A 24679-nucleotide genomic window follows, 5' to 3' on the forward strand; every position below is an offset into this window, starting at 1 on the left:
AGTTTTGCAAATTAAAATTGTTCAATGCCAGTCAAAGGTCAATTATCAATGCCTAGAACTCAACTATAAATAGTGATACTTTTGACAAATTTAAGCATAAACAAAATTCAAGTCAGTAAGATGAAACTAGCATTGGCCCTATCAGCTCTATTGATGCTGGTGTACACCGTTTTGATAGACGGTCTAAACTACACGACGAGCAGCACAAGCAGCAGCAGTGGACCGAAGATCTGTGTTCTCTCAGATTGCAACTATTTCTCTACGAGCAATGTGTGCGGTCGCTATGGAAGTTCCAATCTCTGCAAGCGCTTCAACAACAGCTGTTTACTCCGCTACGAGGGATGCGTCAGTTCTGTAGCCTACACGACTGTTTCTCTCTCCATGTGCTCCGGGATATCAGTTGGCACTCGCAGACGATGCGCATCATCGTCATCATCAACATCATCATCATCATCATCATCATCATCGTCGTCGTCAAATGTTTATCCCATTTACATACGCAGACGTCGCGGTTAAAACTCAAATTTGATCACTAATAAACTGTTTTAATTGTTGTAAATCCATTATCTATATCTTTTAAAAGTATACAAAATAACATAGACTGAGAGAAAAGGACTTTGATAACGAATACTGAGTCTCTTCTGACACCGCAAATACTTGATTATAAAAGGTTTTTTGAATTTCTAATTTAAAAAAATTTAAAGCGTATTTGAAACATAACTTATAAAAACAAAAAACAAGTAAGAAAGCTACAGTCGAGTGGACTCGACTGTGAGATACCCGCTACCCATTTTGAATAAAAGCAATATATTTTGCGGTATTATTCTCAAAATATACCAAATATACTGCAAAATACTAAAAATATACCAAATGATATATGTGGTATATCGATATAGTACCGCATTCAAAATATACCATAGACTCCTCAATATACCAGATTGTTAGCCAAAGCAACTAAGAGCCCTAGTAATAAGGCGTTTTTGCCCATACAAAAGTATTTTAATAATAACAATTTTTATCTGATCGTAACTGGAATCATAACTACTATAGTTATTATTATATATACCAAAATTTGCAACTCTAGCTTTAAAATTACGCTTGTTATTCGATTTTTTTGATTTGCGGTGGCGGAAGTGGGCGTGGCAAAAATTTGAAACAAACTTGATCTGCGTGCAAACATAACAAATGCTGTCGAAAAAAAATTATAGCTCTATCTCTCGTAGTCTCTGAGATCTAGGTGTTCATACGGACAGGCGGACAGACGGACAGACACACAGACGGACAGACGGACATGGCTAGATCGTCTCGGCTGTTGACGCTGATCAAGAGATGCCTCCTTCTACCTGTTACATACATTTCCTGTCGGCACAAAGTTATAATACCCTTCTACCCTATGGGTAGCGGGTATAATGATTTAACTTAAAGGTGACAATCTCGAAAAACTCTATTCCGAAACGAGATAGAATTCCGAATTTTATTATCTAGAACGAATTTTACTGTTTATACTCTCTACTCATAGGGTATATATAACTTTGTGCCTCTAGAAATTGAATGCAATAGGGTCTCCGACCCTATGAAATATATATATTCTTGATCAACTTGAATAGCCGAGGCGAAATACCCAAGGCCGTCTATCTGTCTGTTCGTCTGTCCTTAAGAACCCCTCTCAGAGACTATATTTAAAATAGAGATAGAGTTATAATTTTTTTCGACACCACTTAATATCTTTGCCCGCAGATCAAGTATTTTTGAATTTGTATCAAAGGAAGTATTACAATAAGTATATTTTGGTCTCGATCAGATAACAATTGTGGAAGCTATTTAAGAAATGGTTTTATGAGGCAAAAAGCGACTGTTGCTGTCGGGTTTTAATTACTTTGGTTAACAATCGTTCCCTTAATTATGTTTCGGTATATTAAGAGCACTCTCTACTGTAGCTTTTTTGCTTGTTTTTTGTTTCGAATGTAATAAGAATCTTATGAACTTTGCTATTAAAAGTGTAGGAAAGTTGAAGTGCAGTATGCCATTTCTAGATAGACCAAAATTGTGAACAAACTCCAACTGAATTATGGATATTTTGTTTGTTATGATGTGCAAAAAATAGGTAATATTTACTTTCCATAATTTGATATATGAAGAAATTCAACAGGAAAGTGTAACGAACTTTCTTAACATAAGAGATTTTATTATTCTGTATATCACCTTTGTTAAATATATTAAACATACTCGTATTGCCCCCGTTTGTATCACACATTTAAGAATTTGAAATAATTGGAAATTAACATATGTATGTATGTATAACATATTAATTATTTGCACAACTGCTGGTAATTAATGCTTTATTTGAAATCATAAATATTTCCCTAGTTCATCTTTTGCAAATTTATTTTGGCAAAACAAATACAGATGGAACCAGATACAATTTGTTTAACAATGATATCATGCAAGAAAATCCGTATTTAAGTAAAAGAATATCAGTAGACGAGCCCACTTGATATTGTGATTTCGAATTGCAGAAATGAATGCTGTTCTGTTGATTTCTCTTGCTCTGGTCTTGGTTCCGTTAGCCACATCCACGACCAGTCTGGTTCGCTGCCGTGTTCGAGCTTTGGCTAATTGCGATCGAACCAAAAAAGTATGTCTTCGATTCTCTCGTACAAATCTCTGTGAACTCTTTCGAAACGAGTGCCAACAAAAATTGGCCAACTGCAATAACAACGGAGGCCTAACACAAGCATGTAAGTACGCTATGAAAAGTCCATCTTAAGACACTTTGAATTTTAAATACAATTTCTTGACTATTCAACAACAAATTAATTTCTATGTTTGTATAACAATAATAATCAATTTTAACTATCCCATCGCAAACTTTTGATAACCTGTCTTATAATTTCGATACAACTACAACTAGAGAATTTCTGTGTTTAATTTTTTCGATCCGCAAATTTATATTTGAAATAATTTTTCTAGAAACCCTTTGAGTGGAAATTAATTAAATTTTTTTAAGTATCTTATAACTTTGAACCTTTTCATCACTAAATACTAAAGATCTAGTTTTTAAAATTTCAGTTTACGAAAAAGCTAATTTGAAATATTGCAAAGGACTGTCGATGAATCAAAGGTTACCCTGTGCATCAATTTAAACCTAATAGAAATGTTTAAGTTTATATACTATTGTTATATTAAAATATATTGTAGACTAATAATAATAAATAAATAATTTAATCTAACCAAAATATGAAACGCAATCGTTATTGATAGATATATAAACTTCAGCTTTAAGCCTCATAGCTCTTATCTCAATTAGCAGAGAATGAAACCAGAAATTAAATCTATCAAATTTATATTTTTTAAATAAGTCTCCCTTAAATCCACGTTCGCTCTATTTATCATCGAGACCTTAATGCTTCTGCCTTTTTGTTTCTGAATGCTAAACGTATCCCGAGGCTCTTTTTATTATTCAAGGCAAAATACTATATATGGAACACAGTACTAAAAACGTACTTTCATAAATTTACCCTCTCATTTGAACGGTTGGGTGCTTCTGGATAAGCGAGAGAGAAAGAGAAAGAGAGAGTGAGTGTGTGGTTCGCACAACCACATTTTTGCTGTATTTTGCCTTGAAAATATGCAATTTATGGTAAATTCCCTTTCATGTTTTGCGACTGCAATTAAAACTCAGCGCACACAAAAACTGCAGCATATATCATCGCCAACCAGTATGTGAGTGTCTGTGTTTGTTTGTTGTTGTGTTTGTTACAGATGGTAAAATGAATAATTGTTCCGTTTTTCCTCGCGAAAGCGCAGACGGAAACGCAATCATCAAAATGGACGCACTGCTGTTTCCGGTTTGACAAACGTGCATCGAATGCTTAGTTGGCACATTTTATAATCGCATCTGCATCAAAGAATGGGGAATGGTTCAACTCAGAGACCAATCATCAGACAAATGTATTTCTAGTAATAGTTATTACATTACAATTCCTCTATGTCTAGTGACAGCGATAGTTAATGACAGTATTAAGATTATTCTATAATAACATAAAATTAGTTTTCGGGTTTTCTTATTCTATCTTAACATAACAGAGCCTTAAGCGCTGTTCTCCTTATGAAAAAAATCGCCGTGCAATATTTATACGGCGTCATTTCATTCCGCAGTTCCCAGCACAAATAAATTAAAATAAAATAAAATATTTGTAAGCGTATCGATACTCCGATTCTCAAGTCAGCAATTCAATTTTGGTTTTTTGGCCATTTCCGTGTCAAATACAGGTTGTCAAGATTGTCACTATAAAATTTGGGGAACTTGCAAAATATATTGCTTTTCCGCGAGTAAATAAACTGAGAATCTAAGAAATGAAAAGCAACCTTGTGCTTTAGCGGATTTTGCTTAGATTACAATTTGAAAATGTCGCAAAATCGATCCACAAAATATTTCCAAATGGAGCAATATAACCTCGTTGACGTTTTCAAAAGCATGAAATAAATTTAAAATAATAAGAAAGCGATGCAATGACATGAATGGAAGCAAGTAAGAAATCTGCAGTCGGGTGTACTGTGAAATACCCGCTACCCATTTCAAATAAAAATATACCACATTAATATATATAATATAGAAAGAAATACTAAAATGTACCGAAGACTGTATTTGGTATATCGATATACTATTGTGTAACCTTACAAAATATACCATAAATTCTCATCCAAAACAACTAAAACACGACTGCAGCAGTCGATTTTTGTCATATAAAATTATTTTTAAGCAACTCCTACAATTTGTATTCGATCGCAACCGAATTTTGAGGATCCATGAAAACTTTATTATCGGCCTTTTGCGTGCAACAATAACAAGTGCTGTCAAAATTGTAGCTCTATATATTACTGCTTATGAGATCCAGTCTTTCACACAGCTATATCGTCTCAGTTGTTGACCCAGATTAAGAATATATAATATATACTTAATGGGGTTTTTGTAATTTGTTTTCGACTGCGAAAAATTCGCAATTTCTTTTCGAATTTTGAACTAAACGATGAGAAGCGCTCTTAAGAAAACCAATTATCTCTTTTGCTTAATTTATCTGTTCGCTAAGCGCTAATTAGAACTCAGGAAAGTTAAAGTATTAAAACGTTGGAATTGAAAGTAATTATCTTAAATACTTTTATTTATTTTATTCATATTTATTTATTTACCAAAATATTCTTTACATTTTATGTACGCTCTAAAGAGGAATAAATAATAAAATATTTTAATTGAAACTTGAATTAATGCCCTGTAATTTAACAAGTGCCAGTGGCTCCAACTGAAATAGACATACAATCAGTCGCAGCTGTTATTTCACCTAGACGTCCAAATTCTGTGGATTGTATTTACAGTCTTAAATATTTGTAGTGTTTATATATATATTAATTATAAGTACTTACGTGTCTTGCTCAGACATTTGTCAATCTGATATTGACATTCGTTTTTATAATATTTACAAGTATCTCCTGCAGCCGCTGTGACTTTAACGCATGTGGGCGTGATTTTATCACAGGATCTTCTGGCGCTTAATTTGCAGTAAATGACGCCGTTTCTCACAAAAAAGAGTCCTGCATGAAGACCCACTATTAAATTGAGCAATACGACGAGACAGACAAAGAGTTGAGCTATTGACTTCATTGTGATATGATATAATTGCGACTGATGCACATGATCTAAATAGACGAGTCTTTTATAGCTCAGTCTTAACTTTCGAATGTTTGCCAAATATTTGCTAATGAAAGTGAAAGATAATGGAGGCATCGGCAAAGATTTCGTTTGCCAAATGTTAATAGAGTAAAAAGTCAGAGCGATATTTGCACTACGCAAATAGATTAGGGTACGACACAAATGGGAATAAAGACTGAGCTAAGTGTCTTTCGATATGTGAGAGACTTTACATAACTATGTAACATATGTATATACACGTAGAATTAGGACCAAGAATTAGACAGCTAAATGAAAAACAAAAATATGATAGATTTTTATACGTTGTATATTTTTATCAACACAGATTTAAATTATTTAGCAAATTTTACCTTCTCCTTTAAATTTAAATTTGTCGACACAGAATATATGATACATCATTTCGCAGTTTTGTTGGGTCGTTCGAGATCGAAAGATAAGAAACTAAGTAGTTAGTCAACTGAACGAAATAAATATGTTCACTTTCATCGTTAGTTTTTGGTCAGTTGCTCAATTTTATTTTTTAGTTTGTTTTTGTTCATTTTTGATTGTTAGTTCGTTCTTGCTCAGATTTTATTACATTCATTATTCATTTGCAGTTTATTGTCTGTCTATTCAAACTGATGCCGCAGGACTTATTTTAGCGTTAAAATTTCTATTAAGCGTATTTTAAGTTAAAACTATCGGACGAAGAACAATGGAAACCTAGTCGACTAATAATGAAAAATGAACGAACAATTCTGTAAATTGAACGATGATTACACAACACTATTTCAGAGTATATAAAGAAGAAAGAAAGAATGGGGATTGTTACTGCTTTATTTAGCTGTTTCTTTCTGTGGTACTCCGAGGTGCCACTTCAAGTTTCAGTGAGATCCATCAGTTCGTTCATCATGCAAAGTCCACACACTCACACTCACACTCAGACCCTCTCTCACACACACTTGCCCATATATACAGTCATTCCCCAAAGACCTGAGCACATTTCATCATCAGGAGCGTTGCCATGTCATGTCAGGTGCTCATTTCGTTGCATGTCTTGTTGTAAATGTATAACGCCCACCTGACAACCCCTCCATGTGTGTGCTAAGTGCGTCTTGTTGTATACTCTACCCAATACAACTTGTATAATATATGTACATATAAAATCAGAACAAGCCCAGGTCACCAAGAGAAAGGTCTGTTGGCGCCCAACACTCACAGTCTTCTTATATCCTTCAAACATTCAACATTTTCAAAGAGTTCGTCATGGATGATCTCGATCCAGCACATATAGTTGAAAATATATAGATATTGTATATCATATAAACTCCTTAGTCTTATTATGTGTCCCATAGTTCCCATAGTTAAATTTATAAACATTGAGTAGAACACCAGAGATACCCGTGTTGAAGGTTTCTGCAAAATTGAATAACCTATTCTATTATCGGTTATAAAATAAAACTATTGGAAAAATCACTTGTTAAACGAATGCACATAAACACTAGCTAGCCTTTTGTTATATTCTTGATATAATTTGTTATGATTTATTCTTTTAATTTGACTCAACACCACACCCCATGGAGACCAATCACAAGAGAGGGAGAGACAGCGACATCACCTTAGTGACCAATTTCTATAAAAAAAAGCAAACATTCCATAATATATCCAACTAAAACTTTTGGAATGATGTGTAAGATTTTTATATTTAGTCATTGAAAGCGTATTTCAGGAGTCGATGTGAACAATTTATATTTTTCACTTCCATTTACTTTTACTGTTGTTATTTGTGCTGCAGTTGGTCCTGTTGTGGTTGTTCTTGATGTTACAATGCCTCGCATTGCTTGTTTTATTTTATCGCACCTTTAATCCTTGGCAAGAGGAAAGGCGATAAAGTTTCCGGCTCTCTCCTGCCTATCGCAATTCCCCTTGGCAATTTGCCTCTTGCGAGTTTCCAGTGGCAAGTTGCCGTTGCATGCAATGCAAAAATGATTAAGACTGGCCAGGTCGCTGCCTGCTGGCATCAGGTTGAAGCTCAAGTAGTTGCATTTGCACTGAATAAGAATAAGCATAATAGTAATAACAGGCACACAGAAAATATAAAATTAAAACAAGTAACCGCAGCATGGCTTTAATTAGTCGCACGGTTGCATGTCATATAAATTACAAATGGGTTATCGTTGTTGCTTTTTGCTTTCATTCCTTCTCACAGTTTCACGTTATTCAGGCAAGGTTAAGTATTCAGGCGAAATAATGTAAAAATGTCATAGTCATAAAAAATGAAAGCAAAATATACAAAAACAGCAATCAGTGCGACATAACAGAAACCAGCCCACAACACTGTTCAACAAAATACCCTGTAAAAAACGAGACGAATACAATTTAATTTCATTTTTATACCTGCTACACATAGAACAGAAATTTGTATACTTTATGATATATTTTAGTCGTGGTACTATACCGATATACCAAATATAGCCCTCGGTATATTTTTGATCGGCATATTCATTCGGTATATTTCTAGAATGCGGTTTCTTTCATAATTCTTTATTTTTATTTTACTCACAGCATTATATATACAATTATATATTATATACAATGAATCATTTATTAATATCACATATAGGACAGAAAACTTTCTATATCATGGTATATTTTAATTGTGGTACTATACCGATATACCATATATAGCCCTCGGTATATTTTTGATCGGCATATTCATTCGGTATATTTCTAGAATGCGGTTGCTTTCATAATTCTTTATTTTTATTTTACTCACAGCATTATATATACAATTATATATTATATACAATGAATCATTTATTAATATCACATATAGGACAGAAAACTTTCTATATCATGGTATATTTTAATTGTGGTACTATACCGATATACCAAATAAAGCCCTCGGTACATTTTTGATCGGCATATTAATTTGGTATATTTCTAGAATGCGTTTTACCATATACAAACTCGACTGTTGCTTTCTTTATTCTTTATTTTTATTTCACTCACAGCATTATTTATAATATGCAATGAATCATTTTTTGATATCACACATATTGCAAGGACATTTATTTACATATTTAACTTCCAAGGTATTTGTCAGCCTTACATTCCAGTTTCGTTCGTTCTGTGTAAAGCTTGTTTGTATTGTCAACATGGCTAATTATTTTCCACTTTCATTTTACCATTGTTGATTTTCAGCCTGTTCTGCAGCTGCCCTCAGTTTGCATTTTTAATGCGCTTTCTACCATTTTGCTGACATTTTCTTGGTTCTATTAATAGGCTTAGTTGCATTTCCACTTTTCTTCTGAGTGCTCTTCATGAAATAAGTAATGTGGACATTTCATGAAACACAAAATGTTTAAACGAAAACAATTCTACAACTATTTTAGAACATAGACAGCTACTAGAATATAATGACAAAGTATCTTTCATTAATATAATTGGTCAATATTTGCAAAGGGTATCTACGAGTCAATCAAATGTGGTCACCAATTTCGCTTTGTTTTTGCTGTTCTTCGTCTTCTTCTTCGGTGACAGTTAGCCCATCGACGAGTTGAGCAACAAAGAGAACATTGTTTACCTTCTCCTCCTCGACTTGATTCTTGCTGCATCGTTCATTATGCATGAGGTGCGTTTGTCACGCTAATTGAATAATAGCCCTTCGATTTATGTGTACACATACTTATATATACTCTACATCCATACTCAAATTGTAGTCAACTGTACTCGGGTCATATCTTATTCAGCCAGCCAATAAAGTGATATTCAAGGAAAGTTTCCATTGTTTTGATTTGTCTACTTAAGTTTGTTCTTGTTAGCGGGCGATTTAGGGTTTTCGATAAACATTTTGGTTGAATAGTTATATAGTTATAGTTATATTATATAGTATTGTAGAATTTACGATTTGAAGATATTGAACAAAAAACTTGCTTCAAATTTTTTTATAGGAATACGCAAACTCTAGAATTGTATTTGTTCTTAATTACTTTGGGGGTCTTAGTTGTCTAGCAATATAGTATATTTTGTATTCTATGGTATATTTTGAATGTGGTACTATATTAATATAAATATATTTATTTATACAAAATGTTGCCCTCGGTATATTTTAGAATGTTTGTGGTATATTAATTTAATATATTTTTAGAATACGATTTTATTAGATTTATTAGTCTCACAGTCACACTTGACTCACTTTTAAAAATCTTGAGTAATATTAAATTTTTTCTTTTTAATCGTTTACGTAAGAACGTTAACCACAAATGCAACTGATGACTATTAAACATTTCAATTTAAATTAATGTCACATATTTTATTATAGATGAATATTTGTTATGTCGCTTGTTTAGATTGCCATCTACAGTATTGTTTAATAGATAAAGAGAGTAGACTACATATCCTTTTTATGCTCGATTTTTTTTTTAAATTATTCTATTCTAGTTTACATAACTCAATGTTCTCTTGGGAAAGATTCTCAATTTGTCGCTCCACTCAGTTTGAGAATGTTAAAGATTTATATTCGTAGATATTATGCGCATAGCTCTCAATTGAGTTCCGGCATTTATTGATTGCCAAACATTAATATGACCAGCCATCAAAAAAGGGTGTGTACATGCGGTCTCTATACTTGAACAATGATCTATCTACGTGCCACTTGCCACGTCAGAGCAGGCAAACAGACAGACAGAGAAAAGTCAGAGAACTGTCCACAAGGCACCTTTAATGGGGCAAACCAATCGCTGTTAAACAAATAAATCAAACCCATATATAAAGTTTTTGTCATTTGCAGCAATAAAATTCAAATTATTTTTAGCTTTATTTGGGCGATTATATGGCAAAGAACTGAAGCGAAGTCCCAGAGACGAAGACCAAAGCGAAGGCGACGCACGCAAACCCAAATAAAAGGGAAATGATATATGTACATATGTATTTTGTTATACATATATGTGAGTATCGATGTCTATTTGCTAATAACACGAGCCCATTTTCATTTTGGCTTCAGTTTTATTGAGGCCTCCGCTTTTATTTTTGCAAACTCAACACGCGGCGCGTCAATGGCAATCAAAAGTTTGTGGTTTGTCGGAGGAATCGTCCTAATATCTGCCTGTCTGCCAGTCCCAATTTCCTGTCAATACTCATAAACGTAGCTACTCCGTACTTGTATCTAGTCGCTGAAGGCTCTTCTTGTTGCTGTCCTGTTCGTGTCGTGTCCTGGACAGGGTTTCGTGTCAGTTGGGCGTCCGCAAAAACCGATTTTCGGATGGCAAACAAAAGTAAATCGACAACAAGTTGAAAAGTGTGTCACGTGGGGTTGACTAAACAATACCCTGCATTCTCCCTGAATTTATTGACATAATATTACCACGTCGATCGATTCAATCAGTCTGAGAGATAAAACGTTGTTATCCTCAGAGCCAGACACAGCTATTTTGTTATATAGCCGAGGGTATAAAGGTAAATGGAATGGAACGAAATGGAAAATGCGGCGCCTGCCAGTTAGAAAATTGTTGTCGTGCCTCCCTAAACGGTGGTGGGGGGGAGGTAGGTACACGGTGTATCGATAAAACATGAGCACAGCACAACAGAACAGACTGAAGGAGGCATAGAGCAAGCGTCTCATTACGCCCACGAGTAGAGTGTATGAGGCCAGGGAAATTGAAAAGCCCAAAACGAAAACGTCAACATTTTGTTTACACTCGCAAATATGGCTTTGGGTTTTCTTTTCTCTTTTTTTCAGCTTTTTTGTTTGCGAAATCAAATTATTGCATGTGCCACCAATTCCAATTTGAACGGGTGCTAACAAACAGAACACAACTCACAACCAGATATCCTCTACAAAGTGTGTGTGTGCGTGGGTGTGTGTATGTGGGTGTATGTGTTTATGGATCGCCAGTCAATGGGCCATTGCCTTTGCTCGCCTTCGCACCAAACTTTTCTTCATAAATGCCTGTCGAAAGTTTCTCCAGCCATGTAGAAAAATGACTCGCAAACGTCGAGAAAAGAGAGAAAATAAAAATGAAAAAGGTTGAAATGAAAGTTTGATGAGCTATTAGTCATTTTGACATGTGCTTTACGAGTACTCCACCTCCACCTCCTCGCAATTTCCTTCCCTACATCAACATCAATGTCTAGACTCTAGACTCTGAGGCAATTGCACAATGCTTGCTTTATTGCGCATACGCACTGTGTGCCACAGTGTTGTGTAGAAATTGCTGACGAACATAAAAAGTTCATCAAAGAAAAGTATTGTATACATAAAGAATAACTTTAAAAATATTTACCTTTAAATTTGTTCATATTTTCTAACTCAAAGGGATCATTATAGAACACATAATTAAAGCTTAAATTTAATACTTTAAAAATAAGTTAAATTATAATACTATATTTATCATACAGCTCGCAATTCATTTCGTTAAGAAACAAACAAAAGTTTAGTTTGCTGATACATAAAACATAACTTAAGAAATATGTGAATTCCATTTTCTAATTCTATATTAAACTGACATTTAAAGCTAAACTTAAAATTCAAAAAATCCAATAATAATAATAATGTAATAATATTAATTTTAGAAATTGCAATAAATTTAATTTAAAAATAAAATCTAAGCACTTTATTAGAATATGTGAATCAATTTTCATAAAGAAAACATTAGAAATATGTATATTTTACTTTCTTTTCTATAATTGTTCGCTATATAGTACTATATGATATTTATCTTACAACTGGCAATTAATATTATTGAAAACAATTTCGATTTAAACTAGTTTATTAATTGCCAATTTCTTATCGGTTGAGCAAACTTTTAGGCAACTTCAGCGCATTTTCTCCAGCCAACTCAAGTATGTGTTTTCCAATAACAAATTTGTCAGGCAATTCGCATTAAGTTAAAAGTCTTGCCAACAACCGTAGAGAGAAAGAAAAAAAAAAGACCAAGCACTTAAGTTCTGGCTCGTAACCCAACTGGACCCAAAAAATTCACCCAAAATCCAACTTCACTGGCAAAAGAGACGATGGCAAACAGAATGTGCAACGTCACTTAGCCTGATTGCAAATTATTGTCATTGGCAAAGTCTACAAAAAAAACCCTGAATGGCAATGTGGAATGTGTTATAAAAACCCATTGAAGAACGTAGTTTAAGATATTTCAGGCACGTCAAATAAATAACATCGAATGGCGAAACAAAATGCAACAGCAACATCTTTTTTTGTTTTTTTTTTTTTTTTGGCATACTAACTAGGTCAGCAAAGTGCACTGAAAATTAATTTAGTAGCTCAAGTCAAGAATGAAGCACAAACAAGACCAGCAAAAAAAATGCCAACTAATTGAGTGATTGATAAGTAAATACCCAGTGATAACTGCCTAAGTCAACATGAATCAAAATAAGTCATAGAGATAGCAGAACAGTCAGCAGAGTTCGCTGTGTGAAATCACTCACAATAACAGTGATTGGAACGCTATATACAGTAAAAGTTAACAGATAATTTGTATATAACTCAAAAAAAGTTACTGTTTCAGCTTATTAACGTGAGAGCATCTTGTGCTATTATATATTATTTCTGAAATATCGATAAAATTAATCAGACACAACACTTTGTTAATGGAAAAAGACTAAAAAAAAAAAATAAAATAAATAAAAAATAAAATAAATAAAAAAATAAAGCTACAGTCGAGTGTACTCGACTGTGAGATAACCGCTACACATTTTCAAAAAAAAAAAAAACAATATTCTTAAAATATACCACAAAAATACTAAAATATACCGAGTGATATATTTGGTATACCTATATATTACTACATTCAAAATATATCATCGAGTACAAAATATACCAGATTGTCAGCTAAAGCAACTAAGTCTCGATTGTAGAAGGCGTTTTTACCTAAAATATATCAAGTCAGTATGTCACAAAGAAACGAACATATACCAAGGTATAGATTTGGTATATTGCAAGAGAACCACCAAAGATACTAAGGGCGTAAGCGCATTTCTCTATAATAAAAGAATTTTTAAATAACTTCTACATTTTTCATCTGATCACAACAAAATTGTCAGAAATCATAAATTCTGTAGTTTTGACTCTATGTACCAAAAATCGCTATTTTTATTGTTACTTACAGATCAAGTTACCTTTATATTTTTGCCACGGCCACATCCGCCCCTGATTCTTGATTTATTTATATAACAAAACACGGCTGTTGTTATTGGGTCTTAGTTACTGTCATATATTTTGAATGTAATAGCATATCCACATACCAAATATAATCTCTATATCTTTTGGTATATTCATTCGATATATTTTAAATAATAGTGCACTGGTTTGCTTTTTATTGGAAATGGGTAACGGATTTCTCATAGTCGAGCACACTCTGCTTAATTCTCCTATTTTGTCAAAATTCTTTATTTTTTAATGCCAACCAAATTTGGTTTAACATACTATGTTATTTGATCAATTAGAAATATAATCCAGAAATGTTATTTTCTCATGGTGGTGCACTGCACTATACCCTTTTATCAAATGGTCTGACAGGTATAAAAACCCCTTTTCATATACGTTTATTTTATTGTCATACATTCGACGAGTACAATTAATATACACATTTGTGAATACAAAGGAAAAATGGAACTTATTTTTGGCATCGCCAGCAGTAAAATTCAATAGACTCTTATTTCGGTGGTGGCAAGTGGCGAGTAAAGTGAGGCAGCTGAAGCGCTCGACTGAACTCGGCTCAACACATGCGACACGTCAACATTCAATTTTGTAATGAAATTTTCATTATAATAAGCATGAGGCAGTTGATGAATACGCCCCATAACCAGATATGACAGAGAATTGGAGTCTGGGAACATGGCTCGTGAGCTTGGGTCTCGGTTTTCTGTGCCACACTTGCCACGCCCCATGCTAAAGTATTCATGACACCAAGGCCCCCACTCTCTCTCATTTCGGCCCGGAAATGTATGTTTGCGCGCGCGTGTGTGTGTATGTGTGTGTGTGAGTTACGAGTGGGAATGTTGCGAGTGCAGAGTTCAAATGGGACGCAGCTCCAGTTGCCGTTGCCGCTGGCGTTTGGCTTTAGCGTTTGCTCGCTGCACGATTTCTCCCAGCCCAACATGACCTACATTTCGACGTAGCTAAGCAACACCGACAAGGGAAGTTTCCCCCCAAACAAAAATGTTATATGTACATACACATTTACTATATATATGTATATGTATATAAATGAAATGTAGAAGCAACCAGACGCGCACGCTGCACGCATAGGCAACTAAGGCAGCAGGCTCCCTAATTCTTTACTCCCTCTTCCCTCTTCCACGACTCTCACAGCTCCCTTGCAAGCCATATAAAAATTGTTTTCGCTTGCTTATTGGCAACAAATTTGCGTGCCGCGCATGCACAAGAAGGTTTTCCAACAACGCTTTTCACGACTTCATTACAAGGCAAATTTGAGCTGGATTTGTACTGTGCCTTCTCCCCAAGATTTTTTTCTTTATTTTCTTGTTTTCCATAAACTTTGCTCTGTCGCAGTTCGCTAACCTAGACTCAGACTCAGACTCCGACAAAAATGATATTCTAATGGACTAGAAACTGTGAGATTTGGGAGCCTGTGTGGGCGCCAGACTTTTAACGCGTATGTCTTGCTGTTGACAACTGAATTTTGTACACGAAGGAGAGCTCATCAATCATTAGCCGAAAAATATTCGTTGTTGACCTAAATGAAACTGGCCTCGTGGCTGTGTGGTATGACACCACACGTGCGACCATTTTGCCATTTAGTTGACGTTGACGATGACTTTCGCCAAATATATCCATGCTCAGCCACAAATATTATCATACAATCAACATTTGTCCACAATTGATATGTATTTGTCTTTGCTGGAAGCAACAGACTGAAAATGCCATTAGATCGATTGAAAGATTGTCCTTAAAATTTAATAGTAATCATTATACTCAGGAGAAGTATTCTTTCAATTAAAAAGATAAAGCAAAAACAATACATTTTTATAACAAATGCAACAGGCAGAAGGAGACATCTCATAACAAAATATATATTTTTGATATATATTGTACTTTATATATATATATTATTCTATATACTAAGGGTATATTTATTTGGTATATCTTCAGGTATATAAAATGATAAAATTAAGTCACAAATATTTTAAAATCCATCGAACTTTAATATTGCTATCAATGTATTTGTTCAGAATCATTACACGATTCGGTGAACTTTGTTATAAGTTAGCTTCCTTAAAAAGTATTTCAAAACAAATTCCAAAATGGAATCACAATACTTAATACTGAATTTAAAAAGTTCGGCAGTGACAAAGTCAAGGACTTTCATACTTGGTTTAAGAAAATCCAGAATTATCCTAATATTAAGAGGTCTTATCCATATTTTGATACTTTAACAAACTTATTTTTTCCTAAAGAAGTCGAATGGTTTGGTCACCTCTAACAATCTTAAAGAGTAACTATGTGTATTTCATAATCTATTCTTATAACTAGATTGTTTTACCCTTGCGTAAAGACAATAAACCGACCTAAATGCGAAATGCGTTTATTGATAAAACTAAAAGACAATTTCAATTTTTATTGCATACTTTTGGGCGCGTGTTTAAGATCCACAAAATCGAAGCCTCCGGAGTCCGGACTGCAAACAAGAAATTACAAGGCAAAGAAAAATATATAAAAAATAAGTTTTACGACAGTGTTTTATTTTTATATTCCTCTTCAGTTTCGTTATTCCTGCTGCACACCCGCCGCTTTCTACCCCTGGCAAAAAAACATGTGTAACAACAGACGAAAATAAATTAACGAGCTGCCCAAAAAATAAACTAAGAGAGAGAGAGTCGGAGTTTTGTTCTGGCATCAAAAATTGTTGAGTAAACGTCAATCAAAGGAAATTTCGTCGTTTGTTTTGTGCGACACGAGGAGCAAGGAAAAAATTCAATTTAATTGCTCAAGTAACATAGAAGCGAAAAGTTTGGCGATTGCTGCGCTCATAAATGAAATGTAGAGCAACTTTTTGCCAGTTCAGTTTATTAAATTATCCACGAAAATCACGGTAGAAAATCATGGAGCGTAGAGAGAGAAAACTTTTTTAATACCATCCCGAATGCTGAACACACAAATCGCATCACACACGCACATTCATAGCGAACAGTTTATTAGATAACCTAACTCTTTCGCCGGGGGGTCATAATAAAACCCTAGACAGGCCCGAGAGGTCTCGATTTGGCTTCACAGTTCAAAAAATTCAAATTACAGGCAAGCCAAAAGGTTGCAAATGGCAAAGGACAAAAGTTCGAGAGCAACTTGAGCACAATCTTGAAAGAAACTCAATTGAAAAAATGAAAACTGAAAACTAGCAGCACAGCCAACAGGAAACGCTTTGAAAGAAAAACTTTCGCCAGGACTAAAATCGTCCCTTGGAAAAGACAAAACCCCAACTAAGCAAATGGAAATAAAAATGATACAAAATTTAGTGGCCAGTTCCATACAAATTTGTCGTTAAGTTTTACTATCACCTACGGCATTGCATTATCGTATATGTAATGTGCTACTATTTAGTTATTAGGATACAGAATAAAGACGCGTTACAGAACAAAGAAATTGCGGTACTGTCTCACGAATATTGTAAGTTAATTATACAAAAGAATTTATTTTCTTTTCATCAGGTAAAACAAAATAATATTTGAACTGCTTTCTATGAACTACAGTCGATGAAGCAACAAGTAAATTTATTAACGAATCTGAGAGAGAACTAATTTGGGGTATAATCTATTAACTCTAAAATATATGCTATAATTTTTAATGTTTATAGAAATAATCATATATTATATGTTATACATAATGCTCGCCTAAGATTAACGTAAATATATATTTGTTAAAATATACTATTTTTAATTATTATTATTTAATTATAATATTTATTGAATTGACAATATAATTTTTAGTAATATAAAATAAAATAATGAAAATTCTTATCATGTTCAAAATTGGGTAATACCTTATATGTATTATAGAATATATTTATTTTATTAATAACATACAATTTTGTATATGGGTAATTCCATGACGGAATTTATTTGATTTCATCAGGGGATTGTTTTGTAGTGCATCAATACTACATAGCTGATAGACTCTTCTATTCACTCACTTGATCCACATACCGAAACAGCAAATCTCAAGACATCTCGTTTTGCTGCTGTTGGCGCTTTGTGGCCAAAAAAAAAAGTCAACTTCCAAGGCGAATGCAAACCACAAATTTATAGCTGCAATGCGGCCGGGTGAAGCGTAACAGCAAAATTTTCAGTAAAACGTCGCAGTCATAGAAAGTCATGAAAATAAAGTCAGCACAATAAAAATACATATATATGTCCATACAACATTAAACAGCAATGCTTCCAATGTTGACAGCGACGTCGACTGCAGCAATGGCAGCATCGCCAGCAGCGCCAGCAGCGACATAATGAGCAGACCAAACGGTAAAAATCAGCCACAGCTGAGCCTTGCAAATGTGGGCCATGCAGTAAATGAGAAAATGAGAGAGTGCTTACTCACGCTCTCGCTCACGCTCACGCGCACTCACTCTATTTCTCTCGCTCTCAGTCTCGTTTTGTGTTGCGCTTTGCTCTGCACATTCTTTACAGAACCGTTAACGTTTTTCTGCGGTGTCGCTTTGCATGGCCATTTGTTTCATATCGCCGAGGCCAGCTGCCAGCCAAAAACTGCTGCATACTTCTGGGCGAACGCTCCCACTCTCTCCCAATCTCTCTTTCTCTCTCATTCGCATTCTCTCTCCTTGAGAACTGCTATTACTGTTTATGCGTCATTTTTTCATGCCTCGTCCATTGCTAACGCCTTTCTTACCATCTTTATCACGCATTTACATTGTAAGCTTCGCCTTCGTTTCCACTTAACATCCGCCCTCCAACCCCCTGCTTCTATATACAATAACAACAACAACAACAATAGGATTATTTATGTAGCATTGCAGCATTTTATGCAGACAAGTAAAAGAAAACGTTGGCGCTGTGAGTTTATTTTGTTATTTGACGGTTTGCTTCTTCCTCTATTTCGCACCAATGCTTCTTCATACTTGTTGCGCTGACGCTGACGCAGCTGTCGCTGCGGTTGCTTCTATCTCACTCTCTCTCTCTCTACATGCACACATTCACTGGACTAGAGCATGTGTAAGAGTGTTTGAGCTTTTTCGAAGTCCTTCGAATTCACCTGCAATTTGTGCGTCAATGCAGTTGTTTTAAAATCATACATACATATTTACTTATGTATGTTTATCATCGTATTGTCCAATTAAAAAATAGTCTTAAATATAAAAGAATTAAATATAATTTTTATTGTAAAATATATTTTTATTTATTTTGTAAATTTTTTTTTAAATTTTTGTACATATATAATTTCCTTATTTTTTTATTTTTGATGTGTTTTTTTTATTAAATAATTAATTATATTTCATTGGATGTATTTATTTATTTAATATAAAATGATGTTAAAAACAAAGTTTATTACTTAACAGAGGTTCTATTTTAAATTTAATTAAAATGCATTTATACCGCATGAAAACCTCGAATTAACAAATGTTGCAGCACATAAATTAAAGGCAAATGCAATAATATGATTATAGTTTTTTTAACGCTTTGTACATCGTTATAGTTACATGGTTGTATTCCACTTATGATTCCACTTTTTGTTGTTGTCGGGACACGCCCGTTTCGGCTCTTCCTGGCAAACACATTCAGTCAACGGAAATGCCTCTAGCATTCTTGCTACTTGCTTGTAGTTGTCGTTGTCGTTGTAGTTGCCGTTGTTTCTGCCTGTCGCAGCTTTCATTCATGCCACGCCAGTTGACGTAATGCGACACAACCACTCCACACCCAACACACTTTGCACACCCACATTTTCAGAATGCCCCAAACACAACTGAAGTTAACTAGAAAAAAACGAACCCCGCCTACGATGCCCATCATTCCACAACATTGCATTGTGCAACTAACGTCCACATCGACCACACAGCCCACTTTCAGTCCCTCACTACGCGAGATACGCACACTATTTTTAGCACAAACTGCGCTGTCATGACACCCTGCACTTACGAATCACAAAGGACATACTGTGTGTGTGTAAGCATTTGTAACAATTGCTGTAAAGCATATAGAATGATTAGAAGAATCGCTGAGTTATTAAGTGTATAAGATGTACATAAATCATAAATGAGTACAATGAAAGCGAATACTGGATGACATACATAAATATAGAATGACACTCATAAATAAGGTAAGTAATTAAGAAAAAAGCGAATGGCAAAAACGAATGATAAAAATCTGTCATATAGTTTGACAGAATAAATGAAATAGTGAAAAGAAAACATGAATAAGATCATATATGTATATGTTTGTACAAAAAAGCATAAATTAATCATTAATCATTTTAGAAATTGCTAGAAAATTCCCTTATTATTAAAATTGTTTATTATAATGAATGTGTTCATACTTAAATGGGATACATAAACACAAAATAACACACATAAATAATGTAAGTAATTAAGAAAAAAGGCTATCAGGAATGCGAAGGCTCAAAATCATCCATATAGAGAATATTACAGAAAATATATAGTGCGATAATGAAATAAACGCTAATAAGATCATATATATAAAATATTATTATATAAATATTTAAGAAAAATAGTAGAAAATTCCACATTTACCTAAATGCTTCATTATAATTAATATGGTAATACTACCTCTTAACTTAAATAACAAGAAATATCTATATAGATAATACTAGATAGAGTTTGGAATTAGTTCTAAAAGTTGTAGAAATTTTACTTTTTTATGCCACACTGAAATTGTAATTGAGAAGGAATGTCAAAGAGCAAACCCTGTGTGCTATTCTCCTTGATCCTAATTTCTTCAAAGCTTAACTATGTCTCTTTTAATAGATTTTTATTTAAGTTATATAACAATCATAATCCTTCCTCTTTCCCGTATTTTAAAACCTCATATTTAGGAAATCAAACTTATGACTTGTTGTTTCTTAGCAACAACAAACAAAGCAACACAGTTGTTATTTTCAAATACTGACTACACTCAAACAGTACTCACTACTGAAAAATAGTTACAGAAAGAACTACACTGGAACATTTCTGTAAAATAAAACACATAGTAAAGCCCAGATATGCAGAATGCAGCAGCAACCGAAGACGCCATTTTTGCAGAAGGTTTGCACATAATTAAAAATTCGGACATAAATTTATATTATAATTATATTTAACCCGTAGATTTCTCACGCATTCGAGAGACACAAATTGACAATGTTATTAGGCTCATAAAGTCATCAATAGAGCGCATCAAGATGTCGCTGATATTGCCAAAGTTGGGCGATGATATGGATCACATGAGAAACGTGTTGAAGTCGACAATTTACTCACCGGCAATAGCATTAATGGAGAAACTGCAGAGCTTGGATACGGTCAAGGTGCAGATATTAAATCATGAAGTTATCAGGATCATCGATTACTTCCACACCAACTTTCAAATCTACGAATTATTCCCTCGCCTAGTCAACTTGCTATCAAATGAGGATAAGAAACTTATTGTGGCTTGTGAGACAATTCTGGCCGTAGCCCAGCGACATCTATGGCGTACAGCGAAGAGCGAGATCAGCATGGAACGTCAGTTGCATGTTATGTATCATGAACGCGAAGAGATTCGATCCCGAACAGCATATTATCAGAAGAGACTGAAATCAAGAAACGCCATACTACGTTGGAAGCAGGCAGTGAAATTCCTGATACTTGAAAAATTGGAAACGGACTTGGCCAACAGAAAATGGAAGAATAGTGTTCGCATTCAGAACGAAATGTAAGCAAGAAAAATCACAAGTTATATGTCTTAAGATCTTGTTATTCGTGTCTTGCAGCGAGCAGAGAAGTCGTATTCTTCGCGATGTTCACAAAAATACAGTCCAGAAGCAAAAAGATCTCGAAGAGGAGCTGGAGAAGGCCAAGCTTGAATATGAACATCTTATCACCAGCATTACTCTTAACGAAAAAGATGCCAGAGCCGAAAAGTAAATATCATTTTACCGCATATTCCTTTTACATCTTTTAATATTTTAATCCTTTAGAAACAAGTTGCTGATCCAGTTGGAGGGTATTTTGCAAAAGTTTGATACCAATATTGGCGAGAAGATTCGTGAGAATCTCGAACTTGAGGATCAGTACAAGGTGGCCAAGAAAGAATTGGACATTTTTATGATATCCTATCGCAAAGAGGAGGCTGTTTACAACAAAATTGTGGTCCAATATGAACAAGAAGAGCAACGCAAGCAACAGCAACGAATTCTTTTGTTCATGATGAATCGCGCGGCTCGCCAGATACAAAAATATTGGCTAAAATGGCGTCGTGATCAACGCCTCAAGGCGCGTCGTCAGAATAGAAAGAAGAAGAAGTAAACGGAACTTATTCGATTTAATATGCAATGACTTAAGTCTCTTGATTCCCAAGCAAAACGTAATAAAGATTAGATATGCATCTGTATTTATTGTAAGAATCAAATTTCGTATAGTAGGCTTTATTTAAAATTTGTTTTATGCTTACTATACCTTTTATTCACTATGCCACCTCTAGTTCTTAATGCTCTTACTTTTCCCATTCTTACATCACAATTTTATCCGACTTTATTTTGACGTTCTGCCGAAATTCGTGGGAACTGGAACTTAATTGTTTTAAGCTACTGCTTATGGTATGAACTTGTACTTTTGTATGTACTCCAAATATTACAGCACAAGCACAGCAGTTGGCCCACCTTTTTGTGGTCTATTAAAATACCATTCTCTGGCTTAATTGCCGCGGTTTATTTCGCTGACAATTAGCAAACTCACAATGAACGCGTTCCAGCTGTTTTATGGCCAAATGAATCGCGGTAGCTGGCCCTCTTTACTTAAACGAAATGGCGGATAAAGTAAGCATACAATTTGTAAGATGCATTGACAGTGATTAAGTTAATACCCTGTTTAGACTGGACTGCATCATTGAAATTTCCGTTAAGTAGAACCTTAAGCCGTATTCATAAGCGGTGTGTAAAAGAGGGACGCCTAATGAAGCCGCATCATTGATAATGCGGCAATAATTCTAAAAATGTTATTTTGGCTAATATGACAAAATTATTGTAAAAAGTATTGAAGTATTTAAAATTATTTTAAAATGCTTGCAATTTTAGAAGAATACGATCGACAATACGATCAATTTGAACACTTTAACAGAAATAAGGTCGTTGAAGAGACCATTTTTATTGCCTTCGTTATTCTTCTTCTTCTTCCTACCTGAGTTTGTTTACGTTTGCACCACTCAACGGCTGTTCATCTGATACAACTTTGGTGTAAACACTTGCATCATAGAAACGCATCATTGAAGCAAGATGCACTTGGTCTTAATAAGATATAAATTAAAATAAGAAACCTATATGCATAAAATACGGTAACTCTTGAAGTATGTTGACCAAGTAGAGATGTCAAAATATACAAATACGATCAAGTTTTATATTCTCTAAACATTTGTGTAAAAATTATGTGTTGCACTTTATTTATCGCTGCAAAATTATTAAAATTTCCAAATTTGTCTCCGATCTTAATAAAATTTGGTTGGATCATTTATAATAAATCTTTTTTAGATATTAGCATCAAAATTTCGCTTTTAATTATTTTTATTTATTTGAGATGTATGATCAAATATTAAAGCATAATTTTCAGTATTTTCAACTGTTATAATCTCCTAAATCTTAGCCATGACTTACGCCTCTCCGTTGTTGTTAACGGTCAAAAATACAGTACATAATACGTATAAAATAAAACACCAGATAACAATGACAAAATTTAATAATTTGAATTATGCACTTACATACCCCCGAAATCAAAGAATTCTCGCCACTGCAGCAAAAGTTAAAGAAGAAGAACTGATGTTCAGAATTGAAGGAAGAATTTTGAACGCATTGCGACGAAAGCATTGACAAGTCAGAACACGATGGGTCGTGGTCTATCTCTGAGCTTTGGAGAGGGGTTGGGGTTTGGGGTTGAGGTTGAGGTGCTTGTGGGGCTTCTGTCGGGACTGGCAAAATGTTTACCCAACACAATCACACTCACACTCACACTTGGCCAGACTGACTGACAGACAGGCAAGGCAGAAGGACGGAATGACAGAAAGAAGGACGGAAAGACGTCCCCAACCGAATTTCATGGCGAAAAATGGCGCATTGCTGTCGTCGGCGCCGTCGTCGCTGTTGTCGCCAGTGACGACGTCAGCGCCGCATTTCGGCCAATAGCCAATGTTGCTGCATTGTTACTTCATTTTCGTAGTTCCTTCGTCCTTCCAACCCACCCCCTCCGCTAACGGTTATGCTGCTTGTCTAATTTGCAGAGGTTAACATACTTAACTTGTTGGCATGCGTTGAATTGCGCGTCATTGCAACGTGGAAATAAGCACATTGCGACAATTCGCTGCGGCAAAAATAGCAGAATGCAAAGAAATGACCAAAAACCGGCAAGCGACACGCGTACACACTCAAATACGTTTGTATTTGTGCATGATTTATAGAAGTATTTTTGTAGGGGTGAATGAAGCTTCTTAAGTTATTTACGGCGCGCGAAGTATTTTTTAGTGCCAAATTGAAAAATACCATTTAAGTAATGCAGTAAATGTCTACAATTATTATAATTAATTTATTTATAATTGTTTCATATAATAAAAATTTTTACCTAAAATTATTTATTATTATTATTTTTTTTTTTATTAATTTTATTCATTTTTATATAGATATGGAATTTAATTTATTATTTTGATTCTTTTTTTAACATTTATAATTAATACCACCAATAAAATAAATAAATATTATTAAGCTCACCATGTTAGCGTCAAATTAAACAACTGTTCGCTTGTGTTTATTAAACAATAATAAAGCTTTTCGGCTACATT

General features: G+C 34.3%; 3 protein-coding genes across 3 annotated transcripts; all 3 read left to right on the forward strand.

Moving 5' to 3' along the window:
• Nucleotides 1–120: 120 nt before the first annotated feature.
• On the forward strand, nucleotides 121–634 carry LOC117571513 (uncharacterized). Its single transcript, XM_034253686.1, has 2 exons — nucleotides 121–428; nucleotides 601–634. The coding sequence occupies exons 1-2, from the start codon at nucleotides 121–123 to the stop codon at nucleotides 632–634; spliced, it is 342 nt and encodes a 113-aa protein (XP_034109577.1).
• Nucleotides 635–2502: 1868 nt separating this feature from the next.
• Nucleotides 2503–3230, forward strand: LOC127565456 (uncharacterized). The gene is made up of 2 exons (XM_052003965.1): nucleotides 2503–2738; nucleotides 3070–3230. Exons 1-2 carry the CDS (start codon nucleotides 2519–2521, stop codon nucleotides 3141–3143), a joined length of 294 nt encoding a protein of 97 aa, XP_051859925.1. The 5' UTR covers nucleotides 2503–2518; the 3' UTR covers nucleotides 3144–3230.
• Nucleotides 3231–20768: 17538 nt separating this feature from the next.
• LOC117566768 (uncharacterized) lies at nucleotides 20769–22249 on the forward strand. The gene is made up of 4 exons (XM_034246311.2): nucleotides 20769–20928; nucleotides 20989–21571; nucleotides 21630–21779; nucleotides 21837–22249. The coding sequence occupies exons 1-4, from the start codon at nucleotides 20886–20888 to the stop codon at nucleotides 22162–22164; spliced, it is 1104 nt and encodes a 367-aa protein (XP_034102202.1). The 5' UTR covers nucleotides 20769–20885; the 3' UTR covers nucleotides 22165–22249.
• Nucleotides 22250–24679: the final 2430 nt, after the last annotated feature.

The sequence above is a fragment of the Drosophila albomicans genome, chromosome 3, assembly GCF_009650485.2.
Source record: "Drosophila albomicans strain 15112-1751.03 chromosome 3, ASM965048v2, whole genome shotgun sequence".
In the NCBI taxonomy this organism is placed as follows: domain Eukaryota; kingdom Metazoa; phylum Arthropoda; class Insecta; order Diptera; family Drosophilidae; genus Drosophila; species Drosophila albomicans.